The sequence below is a fragment of the Seriola dumerili genome, unplaced genomic scaffold, assembly GCF_002260705.1.
Source record: "Seriola dumerili isolate Sdu_G_001 unplaced genomic scaffold, Sdu_1.0 BDQW01000295.1, whole genome shotgun sequence".
NCBI lineage: Eukaryota > Metazoa > Chordata > Actinopteri > Carangiformes > Carangidae > Seriola > Seriola dumerili.
Genome location: NW_019174550.1, coordinates 1,208,400 through 1,233,776, shown reverse-complemented (window position 1 = coordinate 1,233,776; position 25,377 = coordinate 1,208,400). Strand labels below are relative to the sequence as shown.

The window sequence follows — 25,377 nt, the reverse complement described above, 5'->3', positions numbered from 1 at the left end:
AATAATTGAATGAACAGATAACATTTAAACCTCTCATATAGACTTTATTCCAAAAACATCTCTTTTATTACCTTCCGGTCACTGTTAAACAAAATGGAAATGACAAAGTAATTATTATCATCTAGAGAATATAAGTTAAATATAAATAAGTTCATTTTACTTGTCAATTGTTAACAACAATGCAGCTTTGAGCTTTGTCAGGTTCGCTGTCTTCAGAATTGGAGAAGCGTTTGAACATCCAAAAACATGGTGTGTCAGAAAAAAAGTCACATTTCAGAATAAAATCCCACATCAGGCCAACATTTGATGGTGGCACTAAAACCAACCATAAGCAGAATATCAAATTATCTTCTATTTGAAAATCTACTAGTTTAACACTACTGGTAACTTAATCTGCTTATTATTATTATAACATCAAACTATATGTGCACACAACTCAGAAAGGTCTGCAACATGCAGCACATGTAATCTGCTGAAATGAAAGTCTTGTTGTCACAGAATAAGAAAGGAGAGATCTTAACCCTCTAAAGAGCATAAAGTCGCACTGCGTCAGTGTTTCACAGGTGGAGAGGAGATGGATGAGACACTGCCGTCACATGAGTCAGGACCTGGGTTTTAACACATGCATTTAACTGATATGTTAGTGTTTTTTTTTTTTCTTCAAAAAATAAATTTGAAAAAGTCACATTTATCTTGTTTACAAATGGTCACAATGTAACTTTGATTTTTTCAGCCTTCAGTTCAGTCTTTAAATGGAAAATCCCAAACCACCACTTATTTACAATACATGCAGGGCCAGGATGAACCACTGAAAACAACTGATGTCACAATGAAAAAAAAAAAAAAAAAAACACAAAACATATCTGATATTAAGTGTATCACTCCTCAGCAAACTCTATTAACTCCTGTGTCCTGCTTGTCCAGTAAGTACAGCAGACTCCATGAATACATATTAAAAGGGGCAACTGCAAAAACAATGACATTTAAGACACTTCCCGTGGATTACCAAAGTAAATTTTGCACACTATCTTTGAGTTTAAATAAATTAATCACAAAATAAAAAAATTTGTCTCAAAACTTTGACTCAACTCCTCTATGTGACTGACTCGTCCATTTCTCCTCCTCTTTGGGGAATGTTTGCTCTAACTTTTTTAAACTTTACGACAATCACAGAAAGCAGATTTTGTAAACAAATGCATGTAACATCTCAGGGCATGTGAGAACTTGCTGAGTTAATTTGAACATTTTGTGCCCTTTGCATGGTGCTCACATTGGCAGGGTTGAGGGTATTCAGGCTCCCCAGTATGACACACACTAAGACTGGATGCGCTCACGGTATTTTAGGATGCTGCTTTGGATTAAAGCTCATACCAAATGGTATAAGAATGCATGTTGTATCATTTACGCAGCTTGGTGAGACTATTATGGATAGATTTAACCGTTTTTGTACTGTAAATGTGTTTGTAGCAAGTTTGGACTTGACCACAACATCATGCATGGGTGTATTATCCAATGGTCACACTGCAGTCACTCAAAATCACATCATAACATCCTTCATTGTACAGCCCCTAACACAACAAGCAAGTGGCTACTAGGCCTACACCTCTTGTCTTTCTGTCAATGCCAGTCCCCACATACTATCGAACCTCTCAATTTCCGTTCATCTCGTAACTTCTCTAACTTCTCTTTCATTTCATTCCTCTCTTCTTTTCTTCCCTCCTCTTTCACTCTCCCTAAATGGTAGATAGATAAAGATGGATAAGCTTTTCCTATTTAATCTATCCACAGCTCATGATGTCGTCACTGAGCAAGAAGACAACAGCTTGACTAGTAAGACTTGTTGACGATCTTCTTTTTTTCTACAGCTCATTGCTCATCAGCAAACTCAGCCATGATGTCATGCACCCAGATGTCCCTTTCTTCCTGTGAAGTGTCGACCAGGAAGACCGTCATCTTTCTGTCCCACGGGTTAGTGGCTTCCTGTATGGCCTCCAGCTGGGCCACGAGTGGTTTCTTCTCCACGTGGTTCCTGAAAACGATGGAAGCTTCTTCTGACCACTGCCTCGGCTTCACGCCTGTGGAGGGTGACGGAGAGGAATGAGTCAGTTATCAGGTCAAGTTCACTGTCACATAAATGACACCGCTACATACATAAAAGAAACATCTGGTAGGCATCAGATAGGCAGTCACTAGCTTGAGCTTTCCTCCCAATGTTGACACAGTGCATTTACTACCTTCTCTGCTCAGTTATAAAATGTTATCAACACGCTAGCCACCTAGAATGATTATAATCCAAACCTGGCTTTTGCAGTAAAATGAAATACCATTGCATATTTTAATTAAGTTATATTTAACTTTACTTAGCATTTACTGGGCCTTTACAAAAATAGAAATGTGTTAATTAGTGCAGGTTTAGATTAAACTTGACTCAACTTAATTGTCATTGCACATATTATGTAAAAAATTGAGTTTTGCATTTAACCAGATCAAATATCAAATACACATTAATATATTAAATACAATAAAATTTAGATTTAAATAGCAATGCTCTATCCACCTAAAAGTATATATCTATATATATCATATAAAGTATCTATCTATCTATCTATCTATCTATCTATCTATCTATCTATCTATCTATCTATCTACCTACCTAATCTAACTGTTTACCTTGTCTTAATTTTCAAAATGAATCTGCCAAATAACATGTTTGACATGATACAAGGTCAATTTTCAATTTTTAATGTCTACACAACAAAGTATTTGAATAACTTATTATACATATTTTTCTAATTGAATTAGTAAACAAATAGAGGTGATTGGTGCAGCTCATTTTACTGAAATTCATGCTGCTTGTTGAATCTCCAAATATAGAATGAAATAATTAATTGAATAATTAAATAATATACAACAATATAGTGTACAACAATTAGCTTTATATTTTAATCATCATGAGAAATTCTCTTTTGTCGTTCTTTTTTCTTTTTGGGTGGGTAGGGGGATATTTTGTGACTTTATTAGTGTCAACAGTAGAGTGCTGACTCAACCCAGGGATGCTGAGATTCATTGTCAGTCCCTTAAACCCCCAGGGCACCATAAGTAAAGGAATTCATAATTTTTGCTATTAAAATTTGCTGTGACATTTGTTCCATTGCACAGAAAATGGGACAATGGAATTGGATGTAGCCGAGGCTCATGTAGAGTTTGGATCATCGGACTCTACTCTGGCAGAGCTTCGTGTGTAGTTCGACTCTACTCACCAGCCAGCTGAGCAGTGATTCCCTGGAACGGCAGCTGTCTGAACTCCTTGATCAGAGGTCTGAGCTGGGTGCAGCTGACCAGCTCATGTTTACCATAGTCCAACTCATAGACAGACACCAATCCATTGGTCAGAACTCCCTTCACCAACACACGATGCCAGCTAAGAGAAGAGAGGGATGATGACTAGTTATAGGCAGAGCACAACTGTTTCCATTTGGCTTGTTACCGAATATCCACAACAGACACAGACCTCAAATGCTCGGTGGAAATCAGAGTAATAGATTCTATTTTTATTTAGTTAGCTTTGAGCCAGAGCTGTCAGTGTTTAAAAGCAGTATCCAGACCGTTCAAAATCGTAACAGCTTTGATCAAATTTTCACTGTTTTCATGAAAAGAAATTGAATTTCATCATTGCTTAACTCACTTGTTCTCCACTTTAGCAGCATATATCTGATTCTTCTCTATGTTGAGTGGTTTCTCTTCAGTTTTGTTGTAGTACAGAATCATTTCTCCCATCAACACCACCAGTTTGTACATATCTCTCCAGGGCTGCAGCACAAAGTGGCCTGGATGGCACGCCACTGACACATATACATCTATGTTGTTTCCTGAGAAGAAAAGATTAAGGCTACAGTCAGGCCAGATACTTAACTGTCCTGCACTAATGCATATGTGACTGATTTAATGCCATGGAATTTTAAGTAAGACAACGTTTTTTAAATAGCTATAATCAGTCCTTTCCATTTCTTCTTCTGTTAAATAACATCATTACCAGCTGGGGGAAGCTCTAGTAGTGGTGGCAGCTGGAGAGAGGGTGAGGGGGATGATGGTGTCTCTGGTGGACTGGTGGTGGTGGTGGTGGTGGTGGTGGTTGTGGTAGTGGTGGTGGTGTTTCCTCCTCCACTTCCTCTGGGTCCTGACAGAGCCCTTCTGAGATGAGGCTTGGCTGGGACAGAAGTTGACGTCGGACTGCCGTTAGAGGAGTCACTGGTGCTGGAAGTCTTGGAGGATAAACTGGGTGTGGAGATCTTAGCAGGGCTGCCAAACGAAATTCACAAACAAGAGATTTAGTGTGTAAAGTAATACATAAGCTAGACAGCAAAGCAAGAATATAGGTGAGTATAAAGCAGCAGAAACCTGTGGCTCGTCAGGAAAACATCTGGTTGCTGTTTAAACAGGTCAGACTGGGCCATCTGATGGTTGAGGCTGCGGGCCGGGTCGTGGAAGTTCTTATCGGTGAACAGGTGGACGTAGACGCAGCGCTTGGTTTCGTCCACCTTGGCAACCTAGGGGGCAATGAAAAGATGGATGTGAAACATACAGGAGGGAAGACATGAGGAAGGGAGGATGCAGGTACAGCATATACAGAGAACACAGACAAAAACAAAGAAACTAGACACCACATGTTTAAGAATGGCGGAAAGAGAATTACCTTCATGCTACAGTCAGTGATGTTGAGCACTTTCTCTCGCAGCCACTGGACAGCATCTGGAGTCCAGGATCCAACACTGACAACCAGGTCTGCTAGACAGCACTTCACAGCCTAAACACAGGTCGTTCGATGCGTTTTGTTACAGGATGTGTAGTATAAGGAAGTGATGAAGTACATACAATTACAATATTACATGACAATCTTTGAATATTTAGTTTCTCTTGACTGTTTTCCATTGTGTGTCTATGAAAGACATACAGCTGACCTGTGGTGGGATAGCCATAAGGTCACGGAGGAACAGTGGCGGGATCTCTCTCAGCTCGAACACCTCTACAGATGCCTGGACACCCACGTCGATAAACAGGATGTCCAGCACTCTGCTGCCATGGAGGTTAGTGATCTAAACACAGAAACATAGACAGAGAAACACAGAAGACTTTCTTTTTGAGCTAAGATCAACAAGGCAGCTACACCTGCCTCCATTGTGCAATTGTAACTTTATTCCTTTTGTCTAACATAAATCATATGTGGACACATTTAATAATTCACAGTCTGTACTCCAGGGAACAGTGGGGTCTTACCTCTACACGGGACCATTTGCCTTTGTAGCGGGCCATACATCCTTTCCCGCAAAAGGGTCTGGACACCAGGAACTCTGAAGTTACCTGGAATAAAATATATTTCATCAACATGTGTCATTGAGAAACCAGAGTTGTCACTGTTAACTTTGACCTACTTTGAACTACTTCCTCTGGATTGGTGAGGTTACTGAGTATGAGTAACTGATGCTTTATGACTGCAATAAAATTACACTGTAAAAGCTCACAAGCATTTCACAAGTCCACCCAGGTTGTTGCAGGCGTACACTACAGTGACTTCAAAGATTAGGACTCTAGATTTGTCGTTACTTGAAATGGAAAAGGGTTGACATTTTAAGAAATTAGAAAAGCATATGATATAATTATGAATTAAAGTTCTGTTAACCATCTTACTTCTACATTTATTACAGCAGTTGGCTCCAGTTGAAACATTTAAATGTGTTTGGGGTGCGCCTACATGAAATGGACACATTTTGGGGCAAGGTCTCTTTTGTACAAACTTAGGTACCACCCCTTAGGTGCACTTTTCCAGGCTATGAACTAACCGCGGTGTCACCCATGTCCTCTATTGGACATTCCCCTTACCTTTCTACCAGCCTGAGATAATGGTTGGCCTAAAGCCACATGACCATATGCCCAACCCATGTTTGTAGAAGCCCCATTGGCAGATATGTACCAGTATGTGTTTGCATATGATTGGTTGTTTTATAAATTTTTCTGTCTCATACTTCCCCTATTTAAATGTTGCTTGTAATGTGTTTTGTGATGACCCTGATGAATAATGAAGTTCTTCTGTATACTGCAAGTGCTGCTGGACTTTTGACCTCTTTCAACTATTGATTACTAAACTGCGAAAGTTCTTCTATGAGCTTTTCACTCATTACTCATCACCTTATTTTCCTCAGGTTGTGGAACAATTGCAAGTATGAAAATGTTATTACTTTCCTGTATGCTTAACGGTTGCATATGCGCTGTCTCTGGAATAGGAACATCAGATTGGAAGAAGACATTTCAAGACTCCACACTATGTTTACCTAAACACTGACGTAGAGTGTTACTGAGCTCCAACCACAAGGACAGCAGTGGCACACCTAGAAAAAGCATCGGCTCCACTGTGCTGATAACAGATTAAGTGGCTTGGCAATGTCTTAACTCCAGATTATCAACCTAATCTCAATCTGTCCACAACTCCGCCTGAGAGAAGCAACACAGCACAAATACATTTCACAAAAAGATTTTAAGATGAATGTGTGAGCCTACTCCGTTCACTCCCTGATAATATGGAGCCAAACTAAACATGCTGGGGTGAGCATGCATGCGCGCACGCACACACACATGCACACACACACACACAAAGATAAGCATCTGGTCAGACATATAAGCATATGACAAGGAAGGTACATACTTTTTTTTGTGTGCACCCCATATGTGTGTTCTTTTTAAAATAGTAATTCTATATAAATATATAAATACTTACTTAAAAAAGGGTGACATGTAAAGCTACACAAAGAAAAGACTGACAAGCAAGAAAAATAAATGGATAGAACACAGAGGAGCAAATGGGCAGTCCAAATGCTCTGAAGACTGTAATAAATACAGAGACATAGTTCCAGAGTCAGGAGTGGGCCCCATAAATGAATAAAATGATTTAATGATGTTAAAGGACAGAGGTCTGTAACCATAAACTTGGTTTGTAATCATAAAGGTTGGTGTTACTGTCAACATATTGCATGAATAGACCAAAATCAACAATGCATGATTCTATCTCTCTGTACTTTCACTCTCTCCTACCCTCTCACTGACACACAGAGCTAAGCTAACTGAATTCTACTGAGGACAGGAATCTTTATCTTTTTAAAGGCTCAGTAATTAATTTTATCAGTTAGCATTACTTAAACAAGTAAATAGTGGTGACTAGTTTCTGCTATGGATTAATAAACATGGTGTGGTGGGTTTACGGCTCCAGGACAATACTATGGGATGTTCTTAAACTAAACAACAGTGGCTATGTTCGTTATAATGAAGGTCAATTAGTGCGACAGCAAAGCTCATTAATGTATAAATAGTAATGTATAGCATTACTATTATAGCCATAATAGCAATAATGTTTTAAATAGTTTTTGGTTGACAGTGGAGGCCTATGGCACATTTGGATTACCAACTGAAAACATAAAAGCTTTTACAGGGACTGAGACATCAAATACATCATGATGTTAACCTGTGAGTGGAAGTACGTCTCAATATTCTCCAGTATCTCATTCAGCTTGGCAAGGCCTCTGGATGGCAGTTGACAGTAGATGGTCCCATCTGAGCAGACGCTGCTGACAGTCACGTTCATATAGGCGCTGTTCACCTGAGGAGAGCGACTGATAGAAGTTTAGTGTGTTGTATACTCTCACTCACACACACACACACACAAAGACAAATTTAGCTTCTGTACCTGTAATGGGCTTGCTAGCGTCTTGTCCTGCAAAGCTTTCATACAGGCAGCGTTGATGTTGACATCATCATCCTGCGACGTGTCGTACAGGACGACAAGAGGAGTCTGCCCTCTCTCTAGGATCTCAGCCAACAGGATCCTACCACTCGCCATCATCTCAAACTTCTTCAGCACTGCAGGCTCCTGACAAAACGGCTCCAGACCTGGACAGACATACACACACACACACAGACACACACACACTGGTTACATCAATTTGAACTAGAAGCCAAATGATCATGGTGAAGAGAAAACAGGAGAAGCAAGAGGATAAAAGAGCTCCTGTCTGATCAAAATAACTGATTTGCTGATGATGTGTTGATTCAGACTCACCTGCTAGCTTACACTTGGTTGCCTGGAAAGGCAGTTTGAAAAACTTCTCGTTCAGCTCAAACACTTTGGTTTTGCTGATCACCTCTGAGAAGCCATGATCCACATAGTACACCTACAGAGCCAAGGGTAAAGACAATAGGGATCACTACTGTTTCCTCTCATCCAAACATGATTATTCATTATCATTTTTACACACTGGAACCCTTTGGTTTTAACAGGAGGGGTGATTAAGCAGGATAAACTGGGATGGTGGCAACTCAAATTATTTTAAAAAATTCATATAACTTTTTTTTTAATCATATGATTTTATTCATCTGTCTACTGACTTTTAAATAAATTTTGAATTTTTCAACAACAACCTAAAGTAAAATAAAAGAGGAAATCATACTTGACCTCCTAACCGTTCCCATATCTTAAGTAAATAATCCTCATCCTTACAGTTCTTGATCATTTACATGGCATTCCATCACCAGTATCCTTGGTTATTTCCTGTTTTTGACCTCTCACCTTGACCTTGTCGGACATGACCTCACAGACTTGCGCCCGCAGAATCTCCTCTTCTTCCTCAGCTCTGACAGCAACAAGTTGGCCCGAGCATGGAGATGACAAAGGAGTTGGACTGCTTTGGTCCAGGCCATAAAACTCCCTCATTTCATCCTCCATGGACTCCTGGGCCTGGGAGTAACCCTCACCAATGTACCTGAAAGAAGAGAATAGACAGTTAGAGATCCAGGAACTACTGAGTCTTGCAGCACATTCATACTCACAGTTCTCTCCTACCTGAGTATAACTCCATTGGTGTTGGTGGCCTCCACCACCAGCACAGAGGGGTACTCCTCTTTGGGGATCTGCAGAGAAGGCACCGCATGGTTACTGAGCCTCCTCCCCAGCTCCTGCCTCACCCTCAGCTCCTCCTCACTGGTTGAGGAGTTCCTCCTATTGCAGTTTTCATCCTCTCCTCCTCCCCCCTCAGTGCTGCTCCTCCTGTACAGGATGGCCCTCTTGGGGTTGTCAGGCATCGGGTAGTCAACAGTGCAGATGTCAGAGAGGAGATGAAGGTTCTCCAGGACATGTCCAGGCAGTTTGGTCTTGTAAATAAATAAAATATAAAAAAATATTAAAGGCAGCTTGCTCCAAAATTATGTAATGACATGTATATGGTAGTCTTTTTAAAGTGTTACTGACTTTGTAGGTGTCCTGGAAGAGCTTGGGCAGCGCATGTGCCCACAGGCCGTTGGAGTACTTTACCAGCAGCTCTTCCAGTTTCAGCTTCAGGTCGGGGCTGAGGGTTGCAGGGGAGGAAGGAGGACTGGGGGACGAGGAGGACGATGGCGGAGACCGAGGAGAGCGAGACCCAGAGCGAGTCAGATGGGTGGCGGGGAGTCTCTGTTGGGCAGGGGAATGCAAGGGTTTATCTGTCGGGGCGTTTGAAGTTGGGGCGGGGGCAGTGGTGGAGTTTGGGTTAAGTATGGGTGAGGGGGAGGATGTAGTGGTCTGTTCCTTGGCTGGGTAGAGAAGCAGCTCTGATGGGTTGCTGCTGCAGGTTTTCTCTACCTAGAAGAGAAAATGGAAAGGACTCATTATAAAAGACTGAAAATTAAAACAAATTCATGAATTAAGCATTGTTGTTACAATAATACATTTTTAGAATTGATATTAATTTGTTGTTGACGAGAGTGAGTGCATCATACAAAGTCATGACTTCTTCTTGATATCTAAATAAAATCTGTAATTTGTGCCATATAAATAAAAGCAACTGGAATTGTCTCAATGTAGATGATAAACTAGCATGACTTAGGATTACTTTAAAATTTGGTCAATAGTGTTTCTATGTGGAGGCACATTACATAACAGAAAATCTAATGTGGATTTTAAATTAAACTCAAAACCTGTTTATTTCCCCGTTGAATGTTATCAGAATAAGCCAAGGTTCATGAATTAAATACTGCTGAAAATGGCACTCTATTACTTGCTTTCATCCTCCTCTGTGTTCTCTGGAATATACAGACTGATATAACATTGCAGGTGAACTGCTTAACATGTGCAATATGACATCATAACCTATGCAAAGTAAACTGTACAAGGCAAAAAGATTAAAAATGAATTATTTCCATTGCCATTAAGAATTTGAATATAAAGATCATGCAGTCTTTCATTGGTACCATTGTATTAACATTTTATCACAAAATATATGTAGTGAAGACTGAAGGAATTTTATAAAAGGTATTGAGTGTATTTTGTCATAATTATGGACAAAAATGTGTTTGTGAGGTCACAGTGACTTTGACCTTTGTTCAACAAATTCTAATAAGTTCATCCAAGTGAATGTTTATGCCAAATTTAAAGAACTACCCTCAAGGCATTCCAAAGATTTTGCATTCATGAGAATGGTGTGTATGGACAAAAAGAAAAAATAATTCCTCTGGCATAAAAACAACTTTACAGATGCAAGGAGGACATACAGTGCATATGTGTGTCCAGGTCTCCAGGTCTTTGATGGCCTCAGTGGGCAGGTCTTGTTTGTACAGCTCTCTGTAGATCTGAGGAAGCTTGGATACCCAGAACCCGTTACTGTACTTCCCCAGGATCTCCCTGATGCGACCCTGGACCTGCTGAGGGTTGTAGGGCTTTCCTTTACCTGAGCTGAGGCTCTCATTCAGATTCAAGGGTGCTGGAAGATCAGAAAATCAAGAAAAGACAGATTACACATACACACACACTGATTCAGGCAGACACTGCTTCTACAACGTTGATCCTCTGTCCTCTGAAACAGCTGGATTGCATGGTGTGCTTTTCTCCAAAACAAAGGCATTTAAGTCACGAAAGAAGAAGGTGATTTGAATTACAGAAGAGAGAAAGATCGAAGAATGATAATGAGGTACATCCACAACCCAATATTCTTCCTTTTGCCCCTGCATATGCCTTTACATGGACTGGAATTTCTCTATAGGTTCAAATGAGCTACATAAGAAGAGTAGGAGAATTTTCTATCCAGGGGTCTCACATTAAAGGAGCTAATTGTAAGTTTTGCTATTGTTACATAGCCAACGTTAGCATTAACAACCAGTCTAGAAGAAACTTTGCAACATCAGCATACGGCTGTCTCCAGCCGTCCATGCTAACCAGCTAGCCCCGGTCTGGCCGGACCGTCTTGTCACTTTGCAACGCTGACTCACTGTAGTGTTTGGGCTGCCCTGAAGAAGTAGCATATCATAACCTCTTGTACTGTAAACAGAAGGATGACTGAAGCTCTTGGTAAGAGTGGTAATCAAAACAGCTGTTAATGCTAACTTTGGCAATGTAGCAATAGCAAAACTTAAATTAAAGAGCTCCTTTAATATCATTTCCTCTTCACTCAGGGTTGTCTCTATATAAAGGGAGTACAGGCTTTTCAACTGGTCAGTATCAGTGCTTTAACAGTTTCCTCCTGTCTTTAGGGGCCTCAAAGTGCTGGACCCTTCAAAATATGTGCCTCAGAACTATGCAGCTTATTACAGGTCAGTGCTTTTCCCGAGGCTATACATGGCACTTCTTCAAACAGGCAACATGATAACAAGCACATCCTTAGTTTAAGTAAAGGCTTGTGGGAGAGGAGGAAGGCTCACACAGACAACACAGACACTTGGGAGCTGATATAACTTCAAACATTTTAAAATAGACCTCATGTCCACAGGAACCTCAGAAAGGCAACTGAGATGGGGTTGCTGTTTGTTTCTTTTACAGATGACAAACCCATGAAGGTCTGTCAGAGACAGATACAGAATTTGACACTTCACATGATGTCAGAGCCTGACAATGAAGAGCTGTCGCTTACATAGTTGAGTCTTCAATGTAAATGTCCACTGGTGGTGCTTAGAGCAGCTGGTCACTATTTGAATTGTTTGCAGTAATACAGGCCTAGGCAACGTTTCTGTTCGCTTAGAGGACAAAAAGCTACACAAAATGTATTTTGAGCATAAGACAGAGCAGCCTGTCCTACTTACGACCAGTCTGTTGGGAGTTTCTGGAAAGGTGAGCGTGTACCTCCTTATGAAACCGTGAAGGCAGGGTCATCCTCTTGTCTGACCTGGACACAAGAGAACACAACAAGCAGGAGGATTTACTTTCTTTGGCTTCTGGATGAGAAGACAATTGTGAACAAGACAGACTTTCTCACTTTTTATAACCTCCAAATCCAGTGACATCTTTCTAAAGTTTCTTTTTCTAAAAAAAAAATCACCAAATTTAGGTTTAAGTTTTAAGGCTTGTCTAGGTCTGGCTCTGTGTGGCATGGAAGATTATTACTTCTAAGCAAACTACTGTCTGAGATCTTTAAAAAGGATTTTGCTCAAATCTCAAAGTCTAACCAGATAAAAGTTCAGCGCAAGACAAAGTCTTTTTTTGGTTTGTCCTCAGTATGACAGTCCATTAATCAAACTGTCTCCATCCCCCATTGGTCTAGAACAATGGGTTTTGGGACACTACACATTGGCTAGTACATTGCACTGCAACATATTAGGTACTCCTCCTCAGACCTAGACAGTGAGAAACTGAGAATGTATGGAGAGATCTCTATATTATTTAACATATCCATCTCTTTTTGTACATAACAATGAATGATTTAATTTTAGTAATCTTATTTTATAGGTCAATCCTCTTCTTTCCACCCCCTCTCCCATACCCTTTTTTCATTCAGATGAGTTACCTCAATGATATAGTAACTACGTTGTTTAAACTTTTCCTCCCTTCTGTCTTGACTAAGCCTATCTTCCCCTCTCTCTCTCTTCAGGCACAACTTCTGGCTCACCCAGGCAAATAGCTAAAAATGGAAGCAAGCAATCAATAAACAGAGCGAAAAGGCTATTCTATACGTGACTCTCAATGGCTGTGAAAAGGTTTGAAGGACTTCACTGCCCATACATACAGTGGCTTCAGAGAGTATTCAGACCTTTTCACTTTTTGCATACTTTATTGTATTGTAGATTTTGTTGTAAATGGATAAAATTGCCATTTTTGTACATCACTATACACTCAATAACCCATAATGACAAGCGATACATGTTTTTATAAATTTATGCAAATATGTAAAAATGGAAATCTTAATTTAAAAAACTCTTCAGACTTTAAGTCATCACTGTGTAGAAGCCCCATTGGCAGCAATTACAGCCTCGAGTCTTCTTGGGTCAGTCTCTAAAAGCTTTGCACTCCTGGATTTAGGGAGTTTATTCCATTCTTTCTGGCAGATCCTCTCAAGCTCTGTCAGATTGGACAGTGTCTGTGAACTGCCATCTTCAGGTCTCTCCACAGATGTTCTATGTGGTTTAAGTCTGGCTTTTGGCTGGGCCACTCACAAATAGCTAGAGACTTGTCCCAAAGCCACTCCAGCATTGCCTTGGCGGCATCTCTAGGGTCATTGTCATGCCAAACCATCACCCCAGTCTAAGGTTGTGTGTTCTCTGAAGCAGGTTTTCTTCCAACGATTTCACTGTATTTGGCTGCATTCATCCCTCCCTCAATTCTGAGCAGTCTCCCTGTCCCTGCTGCTGAGAAGCAGCCCCATAGCATGATGCTGCCACCACCAGGCTTCACCATAGGGAGATGGTATTAGCCAGGTGGTGAGCAGTGCCTGGTGTTCACCAGACATAGTGCATGAAGTTCTACCCAAAGGGTTCAATTTCTGTTTCATCCAACCAGACCACATGCCCTGAGTGTTCTTTAAATGACTTTATATGCCTTTTACTCAAAGTGGCTTCTGTCTAGCAACTCTACCATAAAGGCCTGATTTACTGAGAGCTGCTGAGATTGCCATTCTTCTGGCAGGTTTTCCAATCCTGCAGAGGATTTCTGAAGCTCTGTTTGAGTGACTGTAGGGTTTTTGGTCACCTTCCTGACTGCCAGCCAGACAGCCAATGCTAGGAACTCTAAACTTCATCCATTTCACGGTTATTGAGGCCATTGTGCTCCTGGGAGCACTCAGAGAATTAGAAGTGGTTTTGTACCATTTTGTATCAGTAGCCCTTTCCAAACTATGTGCAATCATTTCAGTGTTCCACAGGTGGACTCCAGTCACATTATGAACACTTCTCAAGGATAAATACAGCCAAACAGGATGCACCGGTCTGAATACTTGAATGAAATGAGAGATTTCAGGTTTTTATTTTTCATTTTGTAAAAGTTTCTTAAAACATGTTTTAATTTGTAATTTTGGTTATTGAGGTTAGAGTGATGGAGAAAATGGAAATATTATTAATCTAAAATGAATCAAATCTACCGCACAATAAAGTTTACAAAGAGTGAAGGGGTTTGAATACTTTCTAAAGCCACTGCAGATCATGGAACATAAAGTCAGCAATCTGTGCACTCCACTGACCTACATTTTTTTACTTTGTGGCTGGTGGAGGTGGTGAAACGAAATCGCAGCAGTCTCAACCACCACTGGTGTTTCCCTGGACTGAAAACAAATGCACTTCTGCGTCAGGAGTCAAGTTCTTATGTTACTTATAGCCTAGCCTTCAATCCATCACTTCCTGAAGGAAGCCAATGACCAAAATTGGCTTTGTAGTGTAATATTTGTTTGATGGAATAAATGTGACGATGTCTATTGGCAGCAGTTGAGAGGAATTTCTTTATTAGAAGCCTAATTTTTACTCTTCCATAAAAATGAAGCAACTTTTGAGAGTATAAAAGGTACAATGCAGTCTAATAGAATAACAGTAAAGTTGGCACAAAGTTAGTTAAAGTGGTGGTTTTCTGGAGCCTGTTAGACCAAACACAGTACTTTCATTCTTCCATTATTTTAAAACTTTTGCCAAAGGAACCTGTGATTTCACTGTGAACAACTTTGTTGGATTATGGCTTGAAAAGTCCCAAGTGGAGCCAGCATTTGCCTGAATGCAACAAAACTCTTTTAAAACAAAACTTCTGCTGTTATTTTAATAAAAGCTGGTTTTGTTAAACTGAAATTCACTATTGGCTGTCACATTACATTTGCTGAATTTACCACTTGCACTCCCATAGTGTGTGCACGCGCACGCACGCACACATGCGTACACACGCGCATACACGCACACGCACACACACACACACACACACACACACACACACACACACACACACACACACACACACACAAATGATGATAGTGCCAGCATACTGTCCAATGGAAGTTCTAGAGGGATACAGAGAGATGTGCTGATTCACTCTGTGTCGGTTTAGAAGCGTTAATCTACCAAAGAATAGAGCGGGGATTAGAAAGGGCTCACATCCCCCCTGCTCTGGGCTCGTGTCCTCTGCCAACACACCAGGCTTCCCACCCTGTTGCCCCATTGTGCTGTGGAGGGCCAGTGGCCCACTGAACACCCATGGTGACACAGACAGAGGACTGATGTCAGTTGTTTTCACAGCGGACAGACGAACAGAGCCGTGGATGCATGGAAGTGGGAGAACAAGTCAATGAGCTGAATTAATCTTGATTCATTGTTTAAGCAATGCAAATAGATGATATCTAGCAATGTTGGGAAGCTTCTTTAACAACAATAAATCAGATGTTTAACTCAGTCAGGATCATGGTGAATTACAGTCGCAGTATGAAGACAAAGACTATTAGAATGAGTATTGATTTTTTAAAATATATTTGTGCCAATAACAAGCAAAAAGAAAGAGGTAGACAGAGGGAGAGAGAGTGAGAGGAAAGATGCACACAGAGAAAGACAGAGAGAGAACCAGAATAATCTAGAGAGCACATCATCAGGCCAGTGCTGAATAAGCAGCAGCAGGGAGGCTGTTTGCACTCATAAACCAACCAGAGTTCAACCAAGCTCCCATTCACCAGCAGCCTATTCTGATTCAGCTCAGACCACACAGGTGGGGGGGTGGGGGTGGGGGTGGGTGGTGGGGGCTAGAAAAGACAGCAAGAAAGAAAGAAAGAAAGAAAGAAAGGAAATATCTTGAAATAACCCCCAAATATATTTCTTAGATCAACTATCTTATTAACTATCTCAGATTTTCATAGAAATTATGTTAAAAGCTGCACAATGAGTCTACAGGAAACTGTGAGACCTTCATTCCTCTACTTGGATTTCCAAAACAGTGTGGAAGCTGGGTTGGTGACTTCCATATATAATTGCACTGTAAAATCCCACAAATGTGTAGAGGCAAAGCTAAATTGCTGTGATGTGAGCTGAAATTGGTCTTTTCTAATTAAAAGCCTGTAGAAATTCTTACTCTTTTGGAATTGCAAAATCTAGATTTTGTTGTATATTCCTCAGTACCAAAAAGAGTTACTTGAAATTAATTTTCCAAAACTTCCTTTTATCCAATACAAAAAAGCATAAAATTGATCAAATTCATAGTCACATAGATGCATTACTCTATTAAATTTTCCCTCTGTATCCAGCTGCTTACTCCAATCTATTTCTACATCCCCCTCCTCACTCACTTCTCTGCAGGTGGGTTTCCTTTCTTGTTGGATGTGTTCTGATTGGACATCTTGTTTGGATGTGCCCCAGTCTTACTCTCTGACTGGCCATCCCTCATGTCCCTGGCCTGTCTGAAGTCTCCATGTCCGGCCCCTCGACCGCTGCCTCCTCCTCTACCACCACCTCGCCCGCGGTGGTTCGGCTGCCTCAGTGAGGTTTGAGGTTTGGCTGCACAGTGAGAGAAAGAAAACAAACAAGAAATGTTAAACTATGAACTTAAAGAGTCAGGGCTGTGTATCTGTCTGGATGGCAAAGTGTTATAGATAGTGAAATATCTGTAGACAAATTGGATGTGATGAATAACATCATAGTTCCAATTAGCCTGCAAACAGCAACAAACACAATATCACAAATTAAAGATGACATTATCTATCAATATCTGCATCTTTGCTTATGCTATTGGATTTGTCAGTTTAATTGCCCAACTGGATTGTGTAAATATACAGTATATGAGTGGGGAAGGTCAAGGAAATACACCTATTTGTGTTCTTATAATTCAGAGTTAAAACAACAGTATGTAACTTTTTTTTTTAATGAAATATGCTTAATGTGTAAAAGTGCTGCCAAAGGCTTCTGTGACCCAGGCTGATTGAACAGCCTGGTGGTAACACTGCAAAGATATTCCCTTCAAAGTTTTTGAGTGAGCCTCGCCCTTATAAGGGGGGCAAAGTCAGGGGTGGGAGCTCAAGGCTGTGTGTGGAAGGCGTCACTATGACTGACTCACAGGCCAGCAAGCTCCTGATTCATGCATCAGCTGAGACAGCGTACACAACAAGGATATAGGAGAGTCTCATGCTAGCCCTAGCTTGATTTCCAGAACCTGCATATTGTAGCTTTAAATGAGAAGATTGATATACCTCTCATGTCTGTGGAGCTAGAGCAGGAAGTAAGTTAGCTTAGGTTAGCATCAAGACTGAGAGTAGAAGGAAACAGCTAGCCTTGCTGTCTTTAAAGTTCAAAAAACACACCTACCCACACCTCTGAAGTTGAATCATTAACTTGCTGGGGATGAGAGTCCAGGAAGTCAGTGCATCCAAAATAGTTAGCTATAACAAATAACTCTCTGTAAAGCCACCTTGTCATTTTTACATTATGGTTTGTGTCCAGATTAAGTAAACAAGATTCAACATGAACATTTTCAGAACTTTACAGGTGCCGGCAGGTGCACTTTTACATTTTGGAGATAGCCATGATAGCTGTTTCCCTAACTTTATGTTAAGCCAATCGATGCCTGGCTCTAGCTTAAGAGTTAAGACATGAGAGTTATTTCGATCTTCACATCTAACACTCGATAAGAAAGTGAAAGGGAGTATTTCCCAAAATGCTGAACAATCTATCTTAATGCCTAAAAGACTTATCAATAATTGAAGAGAAATAGATTGTTTCCTCGTTGCACAATTCAGGAGACTGTGGTTACTCTAGGTGAATGAAACTACATGTGTAAATATAAAAAGAGCATACTATCTAATATAGCATATGATATATACAGGTTATAGGCTTGAAACTTAACCTGAATAATAAAAATTAAGCTTTTTTTTGTTGAAAGTTTTTTTTAAATTTATCTCCTCAGTTTAAGACCGTTAACATCACTACTAGCATGATTACTTTTAATATGATTACAACATCGAGTGAGTGATAGTCACTGTCTGTTCAGTAAAAACCCCAAAAATCTAACTGCAATTATCCTAACACAGCACCTACCAGCCCAGTCCCTTATCACAATGGTGTTACATCATTCAAGCACAGCATGACATCACATTTCTGCTAAGTGACATCCTCATTATACCTTGTTGTGCATAACCCTTAGTCATTTCCACCCCATCACTCCCTCTTCTTTTACAGTTCTTCATCCTACAGTTTGTTTTTATCTTCACTCTTTTCTTCATTTCTCTTTTCCTCAGCAAGGTCTAGAACTTTCTCATCCTCTCTCTTCTTGCTGAATCTCATTAAATCTTTCCAGTGACAAAACAACAACAAGCCCCTTCAACAGTCTACATATTCAAAAGTCATTAGTAGGCAGTTTTGATTTCTAAATCTTATTCTTTTCTCCCTGAGTGGATATGCTACTCATATCCCATGAGCTACTGGCAGTGAATCAATTAATAAATCAGCCAGTTAATTAATAGACAAATCTTCCAGAGACTCACACACGTTACAGAAACTCAGCAGTCACACAAGCAGTCAGGCACAAGCTTAAATTCACATGCAAATATAGACAAGGACAAGCACTCACACACGTACACACACGCACACACTTCAGAGCAGACGCCGCGTCACCTCACCGGCATGGACACACAATCCCTGGTCTGTCTCTGCCTGAATATCAATATCCCCAGGCGGTGAAGAAGAGAACGAGAGGGAGTGAGGGAGAGAGAGAGAGAGAGATGGAGAGAGGTTGTTTTGTGAATCAGCTGCTCTTCGCTCGCAGCTCAGTCTCAGCTTGTATAGGCTCTATTAGCCTCAAATCTCAACACCCCACCCCACTCTCCCTCTTTCTGACTCTCTCCTTCCCTGTCATCTGTCCACCCCCTCCCTCCTTACCATTTCACCATCCCTCTGCCGTTCTTTTCCTCCAGTCCTCTTGCTGCCACTCCTCCTCTCTCCTCTTTCCTCTCCTCCCTGCACTACCACCTCCTGCATCCTCCTCTGACTCTTGAGAATATTCTGCAGCATCACAGTCAAGTGGAGGTGTATACGCTGCACAAGAGATTTGTGTACATGTTTCTGTCAATGTGTGTGCATATGTGAAGGTGTTTGTGTGATTGCATTTTTGCATATATGCATGAATCGTAGTTTTTATGAGTGTATTTATAGAGCAGATAAAGTCAGAATATGAGGTATAAACGTTCAAATTTGCGTGTGTGTTGATATAACAACATGTGTGTGACCTGACCTCTTTGAACACATATCAGGCTGATACCTGAGCAGTGTTGAACATTGTGAATCGGTCTGCTTGAGTGTGCGTGTGATATTCTTAGAGCCAAAGGAACTGCAGGTCTCCTCTGAGCAACAGTTAAAACAGGCCAGCCATTCATCCACATCCCGTCAGGCTGCACCGCGGACACATAGCATTTTACTAATGTTGCATTGTCACAGCACTGACACACATACACTGGACACTTTCTAGTTCTCTCTTGCTGCAGTCCTGCTGCACAGTAGCACCAGCCCCAAGAGGAGTCTGGAAAAGGTTGGGAAGTATTGTGGTAGTAGAAACTGAGTGGTTGTTATGGATGCCAGAGAAGCCACAGGAGAACAAAATATAAACCTCCAGGCCAAAACTTATATGGGGCTACATTAGTTTGATCAGTCAAATATTTTGTTGTGAAAAAATGTACAATAACAAACACAGCATAAGAGTAATCCATGCATTATTTACTCAGGAAGTAAGAAACAAGGGACTGAGAGTGAAACTGCTCTGTCATCATCACTATGCAGACAAGAGGGATTTTATAGAGCAGAGACATGCAGTCAGTGGCCCATTTGCCAAATCCAGGCCTTTGAGCATTTCAAAAAGGCCTTTGGTTGATTCTGAGGAAATGAACAGAACAGGCTGCAGCTACCACTGAGGGCACTGACGTCAGGGGTGTCATTCAGGCAGTTTAGAAACCCACATGGAGTTTTCATTCTCAATCAAAATGCTTCATGGGTGTTTTCAGGCTAATTCACTCTATATGCTACTCTACAGTACATACAGGGACTGACCCTATCATGAATTTTATACCTTTATCTATCTATTTATCTATCTATCTATCCTTTCTCTATTTGATCATTATTTCATTACTTTTTAAAAATCATTTTTCCATATTCACAGTGATATTAGGATTTACAATGGGATATCCTGAGTCATATTGTGTCATACCACATGTATATCAGTGTTGATATACACCCAAAAATGCTGACTTCTCTGTGCTATGTTGTCGAACATGTTTTCAATAGCACTGCCGAGTAGAAATGAAATTTAAGTCATTTATAAACATGTATTGTTCTGTTCCAGTGTTTGGATACACACAATGGCCAAACACACACAAGAGACACCCAATACCAGTTGTTCTTGCAATGCAGCTAAAGTGCTACAGTGTTAACCACTGAGCAACAGAGCTGCAAGACTCATAATTCATAATTCTGTCTTTTAAATGTCCATATTTATTTTCACTCCTTCACTAATAAAATACAGAATACTGATTAAGTCTTCTTCAGCCTGCCATAGATCTTTGAGAATCAAAAGTATAACCACAAGCTTTCAAAGATTAGGCATTTGTAATGCTTTTGAATTAGATTTAAGATACACAACATAAAGTAGATGTTGCATGTATACTCCCAAAATTTCTGTAGTAAGTGCAATAATATTGAATCCAATACGTAACTGATTTAAAGCCAACTTGTGACTCAATCAGACAAAAACATCTGTGTAACTGGATAGAGCTGTTGTGTGTTTTCTACAGTCGCCTGATAAAAGGGAGAGTCTATGAGATTACAGGTGGAATGTGCAGCTTGTGAAACTGGATTAGACTCCTTTTGGATATTGTTATGGTAAACACATTAGATTCAAGACCATTGCCTTGCCAATTCTGTTTCTCCCTAAATTACTTTATGCATTTCCTTGCTGTCTCTCACACAGAAATTGTGAAATCCCAACTTGTTTTAAAACCTCCATAAATTAACTTTGGACTTTGATAAGGTAAAGAAATGGTTGCGTAGCTGTGTTACTGCTTGCAAATACTCCAAGATGGTGGTCCAAAATCTTACCATTGAGGACAAGTGGTGCTGCTGGTTTGACCCTCATCTGGGTGTTGACCAGGTGGGGTCGGCCTGTCTTCTTGGAGCTGCGCTGGCGAGCCACCACCTTGGCTATATGTGCCGTCTCATTGGCCCCTGAGGCAAAATAGACCATCTGAAGAGAAAGAGGGGTATAGATACAGATGGTATTGTCAATATGAAACTGATCACAAGATCGAGGAAGCTATTAATGCTACCAGCAATGAAAGATAATTATTTAATGTCACTTTATGGACCTTAGGTGTCATCAGTGTTTTTTTTTTTATATCTATGTTGACTTTGTGAAGGCCATGGCAGCCTAGCATAACTAGTTAACTATAGCTTGCTATGATCGTTAACACTGTTACATTGGGGAGACAGCTTTCAAATGTAATGGTTGTGACGGTTGTGCATCATTCAAATTATGCACATAGTAATTTGGATGCATTGTTGTATGGGGTCCTTCAACACTTAACCTTTATCCATGTAACACCAACATCCGACAGAGAAAATGTTACCAGCATTTGGGGGGAAGTCATAGCAGAGGAAATTTGAATAAAAGTAGCTCTTACACTAACAACCCACTGATAAGCAACCTGCTGTCATCAGTTTCTGAATTAAATCTTGATTGAATCTTTTTCAGTTATATGAGATATTTCTTTTCTGAAACACTACACTGGATAGGGGTGTTTTGTGGAACTAGTGACACATAAAACACACACACACCTCTCCAGATCGGTTGCGCTCAAGGCGGACTACAGAGGGCATGCTGGCTAGCAGTGCATCCAAGTGATTGTGTCCCATTTGTTTATGTGGTATCTGCTCCCCAGTCAGCTCCTTGTACTCTGACTGTAGACGTGACAGTGACACTCCGCCCTTGTTGGCCTGGAGGATGGCCCGCAGCATCTTCTTCACCAGCTCCCCGTCAGCCATCTGAAAATAAAGCAGTCCATAAATAAGCAAGAAAATAAATAAGCTGCAACTGCTCTAGAAATAGAACAGTTTCAGTGTGGTTTCAAAAGGTGAAAATGGAGACACACACCTTCCAAAAAATAACTTAAATCAAAACAATGAACAAGAGATTCAAAAACTGAACAAATCCAAATAAGACTCAGTTGATATATTGACAAATATAGAGAGTTGACAGAATATTTATTAGAACCACATAAAGCGTGTAAATAAAAAAGAAAAGCAAACAAACAGGAAGAAAATACTGCATTTTGTCAGTATTATTTTCCTATACCTTTTACAGCAGGAAGTAAGTAGTGATTGGCACTGATGATGATGCCATACTGTTCAAATTTGCATGATATTAGATGGAGTTCTCCCTGTGTGGCAATGGCTTACTGGTTAGGCAAGTTTGAATTAACTGCTGATCAGCTTTCCAGAACAAACACTGTATTTCAGTCAGTGTAAACCGCTGTGACAGACTGCAGAGGGATAGTTTGTTTTATATAGTCAGTGTCTATGACCACAGCAAGTATCTACCCCATCTGTTTTTCTCCTGGGAAAGGGATTTTCATTTACTGTTCCACTCATCTGTCTAATAAGCAAGTGTTCACTGGTGAATTAACTCTCCCAAATCCCCCCTTGTTTTTTAAAAGCCACCAAGTATTATTGTGGGCCCCTTGAGACATGTTTGTTAAAGTGCTTTAAGTTCAAGATGTTCCTGATTTCCTACCGCTGGTGAGCCAGTTACATTCCGTCTCCCTCCAGGAGAAACACTTTCAGTTTTCATTCTGGCTGGAGCCAAAACACCGTACAGAGGAAGTAGTAGGAGTACTTTAAAGTACAAATCTGACACATCGTGTTTCATCGGGAGAGTGTGATGAAGGTTACATTATAAAAATTCAGTGTAATAGAAATATATGGACTTTCTGGCAAACTGGAGACACGCCCTCTACAAGCAGATTCAGCTTTACGCAGAGGTCCAGTCCAACTTTGAAGTTTTTAAAAACAGGTGGCCAGAAATAATCTTTGTGCTCTGCCTTGAGCACACCCAACATTAGGTATTAATATTTCTTATGGAAAGACACCCTTGTTTGTGATAAAACGTTGTCTCCTTTCGAAACTATTCTCTATTAAATCTATGCTTTGAACTGAGGCTTTAGGCTTTTAGTACTGAGCGTGGACGGTCTTGTGATGAAGAAACATGTGACAACAAGTTACACTGGAAACAAGTGAAATGACCTTGCCATGTTTACCTTAGTGGTAATACGAAAAATATTTCATCATGAGATGAGTTTGGGCCACTTGTTGATATGGCCACTTTTTGCAGCGCAGACAGCACAGCGAAACTATGAATGACGTAACGCGTCACACTTCGACTCCACACCCTCCATCGGGACCAAACTATTTGGATGAAGTTCCTCTGCCTTTTTTCGTTTTCTGAATAAAACTGTCCTTAAATGGTCCGGTCTGATAAAACAGCAGCCGCAGAATGTACTGGACCCGGTGAACTGTCCGCTCAGGACCCGATACCGCGCGCAACATCGACTTAAATCCTCCTGCCACCTCCGAGGCAGCGGCTCGTTAAGCTAGCTAGGGAACGCTACTAAAAGACCGGAAACACATAGACCTTGTCTTCATAATAAAACTTTAGAGACTCGTCGAATAGCGGTTACTAGGCATAATAGTCATACAACTTTTAATTTTGAAAGTCACTACCGGAAGTAAAGTTTTATGTCCTCGCTAGCTTGAAAGCTTTTGAGCCATCCGAGCCGGTAGTATGGAAGAGGGGAAAAATAATCACCTGGCAAAACTTAGCCAGGAGTGAGTGTTTTAAAAAGTCAATGTAAGTCAGAATAGAAGCTGTAAAAACATTCTACCTTGCTTTAAACAGACGGGATGGTGAAGTTAGGACCTGGTCCAGTCGCTGTCAGTGCTGTCACCGCCGCAGGGCTGGGCTGCAGCCGGAGCTCTGTCCCCGGTGTGTCTGCCAGCCGGTCCAGACACAGCCTCTCCTCCGCGACCTGATTGGTCGGCTGTGCATGGGCCTCTGGCTAATTACACGTCAATATGCATCAAGGGGCCGCGGCATAAGTCACAGGACACATCTCCTGTCCAACCCCAACGAAACGTTATTTCTTTGTCTGTTGGAATGTACAGTATATGGAACTTCTACTTTGGTTTAATTTAATTATTAGTAAACACCTGCTCTCTTTTCTCCTGAGGAAAGACAAAAACAAATTCCACACAAACTCATTCTTCTCATGAATAAATAATAAACATTCCCATATAGATTAATCTGAAGATAGATGGGATTAGAGTAGTTATTTTTGGTTAAATTAATAATCATCTATCCATAAGATGTTAGAAAAAATGACCATCCAATGTGGCTTCTTCAGAAGAAAAAAAGGAAAAAATAAACTCTTTACATTTTAAAAGCAGGAACCAGAAAATGTTCCTCACGTTTACTTAGAAAAAGCTAAACAAAAACGTAAAATGCTTTATATTCGGCATAATATTTATTAAATGTATTATAAATTTATTTTTCACATTTATTTGGTTATTTATTTCGAATAATATAATATTTTACATATGCATTAGCTGCTTAATGCTCTGTCCTTAACTTATTCCACTCTGTAAGTTTAACCTACTTTTTTCATTTAATAATCAGTTAGCTTTAACACAAATGCTGGTTTAAAAATCTTAGATAATATTGATTGAGCAATTATAGTGTTACTTTGACCCTTTCCGCTCATCAGCGGTCTTGCACTGCTTTCGCCCAACTATCCTTATCCATGTTTGAATTCAAATCTCTCACAACATTATCATATGTGTATTATTAACACGATATCAATATTTAATTCTTTAAATATCACGGTTATTTTACCGGTGGATTACGACGCCCCTAGTATAGAATATTGAGCATAAAATTCAGTCCAAATGTGACAACTCAAGGAATTCAAGACTATTTCTTATTGTACAGTTATTGTACAGCTGTTGTCACAACTTCAGTGACAATGAATCCAATATGAAGACCTAGTAAAGTGAATGGACAAAACCTTTGGGAGAGAGGCAACCCCATCCCTAGCTGAGGGGGCAGGGAGTAAATCCTGA

General features: G+C 40.4%; 1 protein-coding gene across 1 annotated transcript; it reads right to left on the bottom strand.

Annotated features, from left to right (window-relative positions):
* Positions 1-36: 36 nt before the first annotated feature.
* Positions 37-24,231, bottom strand: LOC111231308 (tudor domain-containing protein 7B-like). The gene is made up of 21 exons (XM_022758361.1): positions 24,144-24,231; positions 22,042-22,248; positions 21,307-21,451; positions 16,521-16,728; positions 12,088-12,170; positions 10,567-10,775; positions 9,290-9,658; positions 8,885-9,192; positions 8,612-8,804; positions 8,105-8,216; positions 7,733-7,935; positions 7,511-7,645; positions 5,275-5,358; positions 4,959-5,093; positions 4,694-4,804; positions 4,399-4,547; positions 4,150-4,299; positions 4,034-4,104; positions 3,686-3,869; positions 3,261-3,421; positions 37-2,075 (listed from the first exon to the last, which is right to left on the bottom strand). Exons 2-21 carry the CDS (start codon positions 22,246-22,248, stop codon positions 1,867-1,869), a joined length of 3,426 nt encoding a protein of 1,141 aa, XP_022614082.1. The 5' UTR covers positions 24,144-24,231; the 3' UTR covers positions 37-1,866.
* Positions 24,232-25,377: the final 1,146 nt, after the last annotated feature.

Coding starts and splice junctions, on each gene's coding strand:
- LOC111231308 (XM_022758361.1), bottom strand. CDS start 22,248: ATGGCTGACGGGGAGCTGGTGAAGAAGATGCTGCGGGCCATCCTCCAG. Junction 3,422..3,685: donor GCTGCTAAAGTGGAGAACAA/GTGAGTTAAGCA, acceptor CTCTTCTCTTAG/CTGGCATCGTGTGTTGGTGA. Junction 2,076..3,260: donor AATCACTGCTCAGCTGGCTG/GTGAGTAGAGTC, acceptor CACCCTCCACAG/GCGTGAAGCCGAGGCAGTGG.